This window comes from Formica exsecta, unplaced genomic scaffold, assembly GCF_003651465.1.
Source record: "Formica exsecta isolate Colony F162 unplaced genomic scaffold, ASM365146v1 scaffold111, whole genome shotgun sequence".
NCBI lineage: Eukaryota > Metazoa > Arthropoda > Insecta > Hymenoptera > Formicidae > Formica > Formica exsecta.
In genome coordinates this window covers 1,054,724-1,062,058 of record NW_021848451.1, presented here as the reverse complement: position 1 = coordinate 1,062,058, position 7,335 = coordinate 1,054,724, and the positions used below count along the sequence as shown (strand labels likewise).

The 7,335-nt window shown below is 32.2% G+C and overlaps 1 protein-coding gene across 1 annotated transcript; it reads left to right on the top strand.

The window, feature by feature from the left end:
• Nucleotides 1–2,947: 2,947 nt before the first annotated feature.
• On the top strand, nucleotides 2,948–5,876 carry LOC115236619 (KRR1 small subunit processome component homolog). Its single transcript, XM_029809184.1, has one exon. The coding sequence runs from the start codon at nucleotides 3,085–3,087 to the stop codon at nucleotides 4,003–4,005; it is 921 nt and encodes a 306-aa protein (XP_029665044.1). The 5' UTR covers nucleotides 2,948–3,084; the 3' UTR covers nucleotides 4,006–5,876.
• The last annotated feature ends 1,459 nt before the right edge of the window (nucleotides 5,877–7,335 follow it).

Here is a 7,335-nt window from a genome sequence, read left to right as displayed (position 1 = left end):
ATCATAATTTTTTAATCAAAATTTTGATTGATCACTTGGCTTTGTCTCAGTTAAAATAAAGTTATGAACGTCTAATGAACGATCGTAAAATCGCACGATCGTCGACGAGCATAAAATGTTTACGCTCATCTGCCGGCGACAATAATTACCCGGCAAAAGAAAGAGTTTATGTTCTTATAAGCGCAAGAAAAATATTGCGCTTATTCGCCCACGGCAATAAATAGCCGGCGATGAAAGGAGTATATATCTTCTTTTTCAATCTCTGATTAGAGATCGATCCAGAAAGTGGCCAGGAGCAACAAAAGGTAGGTCCAACTGGCCCGAAGAATGGATATAGGTTACGCAAAATAGGTGGCCAATATTGGCTAAAATGCGTAACGAGAAGTACATAAGGTACTTAGGTAGGATTAGAGCACGCGAGTAGGGCACGCGAGTAGGGCACGCGAGTAGGGCACGCGGTTAGGGCACGCGTTTAGGATATGTGATTAGGGATACGTTCTCCAAATCTCTGCTGGTTTAGCCAGCAAGTAGGATTGTTAGGTCGTATTGGAAAAAATATTCTCACACATAAATTTAACCGTGTGTGTTTTCATACCAAAGAGTCGTTGATAAAATCGGGAATTTTTATATATATTATATATACGTATTTTCCAAATTTGCAAAATTTTACAAATATATATAATTCTTTGATATTAAATATGAAAAATATCAAATAAGAGTATGAAGATTCGATGTTAAACTAACGGTTAAGTATTAGCTTCTTATTTACGAAATTTAACAATCACTTTCGATATTGCAAATCACGAGTAGATTATTATGAATTTTATGATTTACTTTTAATTAGAGATGTATTTACAATTTCCGTATTGGAACTAAATATTCGTAAAATAAATAAATTACACTACGGAAACACCATGTTTTTTCCGCGTTTTTCCGCGTTTCCCCGCGTTTTTCCGCGTTCTTTCCGTTCTTTCTATTCTTGAACGGGTGTTGATTCGCTGTCCCTCTCGTCAGATGAACGTTAATAAAGTTGCCTGGTTCGTACTGGCAAGTAGTCGAAACGATCTTTATCGTGAAGAATTATTTCTTGTTAGTTTTTGTAAGATCCATCCGCGACGTCTAGTTCGGTGATCTGTTGAAAATTGGGGATTTTCGTTGCAGGATTGGAATTAATCTCAGGTTTTCCTGGCGATTCCTGAAAGCAATGGTTTCAGTAATAACTCAAAGACAAACGCCATACGCCTCTTTAAAGTCGAATTAAGAAATTAATTTAAATAGTATATTTAGAAGAAAGATATATTTTCTTCTCTTCGTCAAAAGTGTTCTTCTATAATTATTAGTATTAACATTATTATTGTCTTTATGAAAAAGAAAGACTTAACAGTAGATTAAATATGGATATAACTATTGTGTATAAATTTATATTTTTTTAGTAATTTTAAATTGCAATCAGTTTGCCCGTTTGTGTTGACTTTTTTGATAAAAAAAATCTCCACCTTAACGAAGGCATTTGCCGGGTGAGGAGGTTTGAGTACTCTAATGATCCTGAGAGCTATGCCGGCGGTAATGTATAGCATTTTTGAGTGAAGCAGGTTTGATCGTTCTGCGACCGATTAATGACGTCATATATTCCATCTTGGATTATTAGGGGTACTTGAATTATTAGATTAATTAATGAAATACTTCAAGTAAGCATTTGATATTTAATCAGGGCAAAAAATGAAGTACTTTGAAGCAAAAATAGCGTTCAAATAGGGCATAAACTTTATATTATTTATATTATTAATGCATTATTAATCAGATTCTTCCGAAAAATACAAGGCGACATACACTACTTTTTGGTCAAACATATATTCATGGCAAATTGAATTTAATTGCTCTCAAAACGATCAAACCTGCTTATTCACTTGAAAACGCTAATAATTACCGGTAGGGTCACCCATGCCGGACAGGTCGAAGGGGAAGAGTCAGACTAAGAGAGATACTGTAGTTATATTTTTTTTATTAATATTTTTTTAAATGAATTAGAAGTAGAAAACACAATAATTAATAAACACGAGATATAAAAGAACCTCTTAACATTTTAAAAATTAAAACCAATATTGCATAAAATATCGCGATTTTTCGTATGATATTTTCGAAAAGTCTGATAGTATACTTTTTAACGAGCTATCATATGATCGTGAAAAAATCAATTAACGCTGATGATTGAAAGTCCTTAAAAATCGAAACAACACGGTTAAAACTATAGAAAAATATAATAATTATAATAGAATAGATCCCCGCGTTTCGGAAATTACAATTTTTCGTATGTCGTATATAGTATTCAAGTTTCGAGAAAAATAAATTTTTTTCAATTGCAATTCCGGCTTTTTATTTAAAGTTTTGGGTAGCACCTCATGAGATATAAAAGATACGCTTATCATTTTTACGATAAAATCAATATTGCAAAAGATATCGCCATTTTTCGTATGACTTTTAGGGAAAATCTGACAGTATATCTATCACCGGGCGATCATGTGAACATGAAAAAAATAAAAAGTATAACGAAAAACCGCGATGTGGTCTCTTTCAGGCTTTTCTCTGTTGATAATAAAATATTTTATCATCTGTTGATCAATCAATTATATATCTTAATTCTTTCACATATTTTACTATAGATGGCTTAGCATACTCTAGTACATGTTAGATACGTAACACGTGACCGACTTTGATAGACTCGTACTTCGTAGATCGTTTGTTGGGGCCCATAAAAATTATTAATTTTTCCCGTTATTATTTATATCAACAATATGTAACATATATTAATAATTGGTTAATTAATTAATAAACATTATATATTCAGAATAGGTGTATAAATATCACATATACATATCTTTTCATTCATTTTTTTTGTGAGGGATTTGATAACGAAATATATACGTGACTGAGACGTAACAGCGTCTGCTAGCGTTTATGCTATACACATGCGCGAAATTAGTCCATCAACGTACGACACAAACTGGCTCTTGAAACCTCGTGGCATCTTCTAAAAACGGAAATCCATAAAAAAGAATAAAAAGAACTAGCTTGAATTTTTTCAACATGGACTCTAAAAAGACTGGACCGATCGACAATGCGTGGTCATTGAAAATTCCACAGTTTAAAGAGAAGGATAACCCACATCGTCTCCTTGAAGAAAGTTCATTCGCAACTATGTTCCCAAAGTATCGGGAACAGTATTTGAAAGAACATTGGTCGTTGGTTCAGAAAGTGCTAGCCGAGCATCATGTCAAGGCTGAGCTAGATCTTGTCGAAGGTAGTATGACAGTGAAAACTACTAGAAAAACGTGGGACCCATATATCGTCATCAAAGCACGCGACATGATCAAGGTCATGGCTCGTTCCGTTCCCTTCGAGCAGGCAGTGAGAGTGCTCCAGGATGGCATTGCTGCAGACGTCATAAAAATATCCTCGCTTGTCAGGAATAAGGATAAATTTGTCAAAAGAAGACAAAGGCTCATCGGACCAAATGGATGCAATTTGAAATCCATTGAACTGCTCACCAATTGTTATGTCGTAGTCCAGGGACAAACTGTGTCGGCACTGGGCCCTTACAAGGGTCTACAGCAAGTGAGAAAAGTAGTAGAAGATACGATGAAAAATATTCATCCAGTTTATAGCCTCAAAGCATTGATGCTCAAAAGAGAACTTGCCAAGAATCCAAAATTGAAGAATGAAAATTGGGAGCGTTATCTTCCCAAATACAATAGTAAGAATATAAGCAAGCGCAAAGAACCGAAGAAGAAGAAGGTGAAGAAACCATACACTCCATTCCCACCGCCTCAACCAGAAAGCAAACTTGATAAGGAGATGGCATCTGGCGAGTACTTCTTGAAGGAAGAACAGAAGAGGGCAAAGAAAAGGAAGGAACAGGAAGCGAGACATGAAGAAGCAACTAAGAGAAGACAGGAACGCAGAGCACAAGCATTTGTACCACCTGAAGAAAAGCCTGTTCAAAAGTGAAACTGCCGAAAAACTGTGATATTAACATTATATGAATATAAAGAAGAAAGTTTAATAAGAACTCTGCAGAAGCGCAAGATAGAATAATGTCATAACGCAAATAATAACAGGTATTTCTTTCATGATATCAATGATACGATATACAAAGGTACGTGATATGTAAAGTGAATGAAAAGGTATGAAAAATTGAATTTTGTTACACAAATATAATTTACGGAAATATCCCGCTATTTTATTAAAAAAACTTGTTTTTATAATTACTGTAGTATATCGCATTCTTAACATATATTTATACATATATATATAATTTTTTTACATTTTTGTAAAATATGGAGTAGAGGAAATTTCGGTATTTAGCATTTTGAAAACTAATATACTTAGAATTTATTATATACACATTTTTTTCAATAATATATATATATATATTTATTTTTATTTATTAAACTTACAGAATATTTTGAATGTTTTGAAACAATCTCGATAAAATAAAATTTTGCACATATTTTCACAGATAATATATTGTAAAAATATAATATTTTTAACGTTATTAATCATATTTCTTCTCTGTTTGACTTATACTTCTGATTCTGCTTTTTTGAATCAGGATATTTTGTTCCAAGTAGAATATAAAGTCTTCAATATGCTAATACCTTGCGTGACTCGATGCAGTCGCCATTTCAAATCTCATCGCAAAATTATCGTACTAAAGTAGTGGATGCCAAATTAGCCCTGAATCATTTTTCAATATCCAAAATCGCTCTTATCAGACAAAATATTAAACTAATATATCATACTCGTCGTATGACAAGGGTGTAAATACTCGTTCAATATAATACAGCGCCCTTATTCTATCTGCACCACAATTTCGCTTCTTGAGTACAAATTTTCATATTATTGAATACACCTATATTAACATTGACTGGTTATCCGCTATCTTAATATTAGGCTCGAGTCGCCTATTATCTTATTTTATTAATTTTGGAAGTACGACATTTCGTTAACTTATATCTATACTTGTTCTCTTTTATGTCGTGGATATATTTATTTACAGATATATGAGTATATATAATATATGATTGTGTGGCGATCCCGCTTACGTGAGAAATGCACGGAAATGAGTAATAAATATGTATTCACGCTAATTGCAAAACAAGCTTTTTGGAATTGTTAGGACGGGAGGGGAGTGATCGATATATATATAGAATGTGCATAATTATTTACAAAACGATTTTCACGTCGCGTGAGATATAGACAAGTTTCAGAGTATTTTCCGCATGCTTCCGTTTGTGCGTGCGTATTCGATATCGCATATTTCTCGTACTTCCTCTTGGTTTAGTTAATAAAAAATTGGATTAATTTTTCCTTTTTAAAATAGGTTCTCGATCAACAATTATGGGAGAGATCAGTGTATAGTACGATATTTTGTTTATTTCATAATATTGAAAGGATTATTTGCGGAGCTCTAATCTCTTGTAATTACTAGATTTAATTGTCAAATAATTTCTTATTAAAAGTTAAGCATTCCGTTAATTAAGCTTTGCATGCGAATTATTATCTATAAAACTTTAAATTATTTGAAAACAAAGTTTCAAGTTATCTAGCTTTTGAAGCTTGGACGGCAAAATCCTTTAATTCAAACATTGACTGACTCTGTAATTAGACTTTTCTTTTTCAATCTCTGGTTAAAAGTTAGTCGAAATCCTTCAAAGCATCTGTAGCCGAAGGAAGCGCGATAATACAGAGATATACCTTATGTACGTATTTACTATCTACGTATATGTCATCGCTAGCTGATTCTTCGATTAAAGGAAAATAAAGGGTCGATGTTTTTTCTCGCGCGACGATACAATAAAAATCTGAGATTTTTTAGACATTTTGATTTTCAGAAGCGATTTATTTTCATAATATGCGATCGTCTTCGTTTAATAGAGACATGGACGAAATCGATCGCGTAATATATTTATATTGAATTTATTATCAGCCTACATATAGAGAGAATATCGATATCAAAAGAATTTTTTGCCATATGCTTAGTGCAGTAGCTAGCTGGATTAATATATTGATGCCCGTGTATTATACAAAATTTTATTAAGATGCTATTATTCATCTTGCTTCGCGATGTTTATAGTTCCAGCACGAAGCAACGGCAGTAAGATATTATCGTCGGAAAGTATAAGTGTACAAAAGATCACGTCTTCTGTTAATACATATTGCTATATTAGTCGTGTCAACTGTCACTTTGATTCACTTAACACGTTGTAGACGAGTAATGGAATCGACAAGGTGCGACAAATGCACTTAAAAGAATTTTCACATTTTTAGTTTTTTAATTTGTTTATAATTTTTAAAATCGAATTTTTTTAAATTGATGATTACTATAATAAGAATTATTTCTCTAATTAAAAATGAAAAATTGGAGAATAAATATTTTACTTCTAAGAATTAAAAACTCAAATGTATAGAATCAAATTATATTTCAACTTCTTCTAATCCATTTATTTTTGGAATATTATATTACCGAGCTACAATATGTTAAGTATGCTTATATGTTTCAGTTACGCGCTTTTCGCACAACCAAGTAAGTATACAATTAGTTACAAAAATAAATCTCTTTTCTGCGAATCTCGTATAGCGCATATTTTTGACGAAAAAGCGTTTTGTTCGTCGCGATTTCTTTGATTACGAAGATAGGTATCGGCGGATTTAAAAAAGCGCCCCGTATACACACTAAGATCAGATAAAAATAACATACATTTTGCACAGACATTGCGTGATTGCGAGACTAATCAAAATAGCAATATTAGCTAAGAAGTTTCTTGCGTTGTACATTCTCAGTATGTCATATGTAAATCAAAATTAGTATAAAATTTGTGGATTTTCGGATTGTGCCAACAACGTACATGACATTTTTTAAGACATCCTAAACAAATGGAATTTTCCATTATGTGAATCTTGTTAAAAATTTAAATGTCTAATTTATTGCGATGTAGAACGAGAACACAATCGTGTTGTAAATGGTTCTTTTTTAATGTAAATATAGCAAAAATCTTCTTTGCGTTTATTTGCTTAAAAGCGTAATCTCAAAACGGTGTTTGTGATAAAACTATCATTTATCTAAAATATGAAGTAATGCCAAAATTTTGGCTTTCGTCGTATAAAAGAAGATTACATACAAGTAAATATAAAAAAAATGAATTGCCCATTACTTGGACACTCAAACTACTATAAAGTACTATAAAGTATCGGCTTTCACTAAGTTTGAGTTTGTGATAAGTAAAAATGTCATAAAATCAGTTATATATCTTCTATATATAATTATATTCTGATATA

Excerpts from the sequence above, each read along its gene's own strand:
- LOC115236619 (XM_029809184.1), top strand. The coding sequence starts at position 3,085 with ATGGACTCTAAAAAGACTGGACCGATCGACAATGCGTGGTCATTGAAA.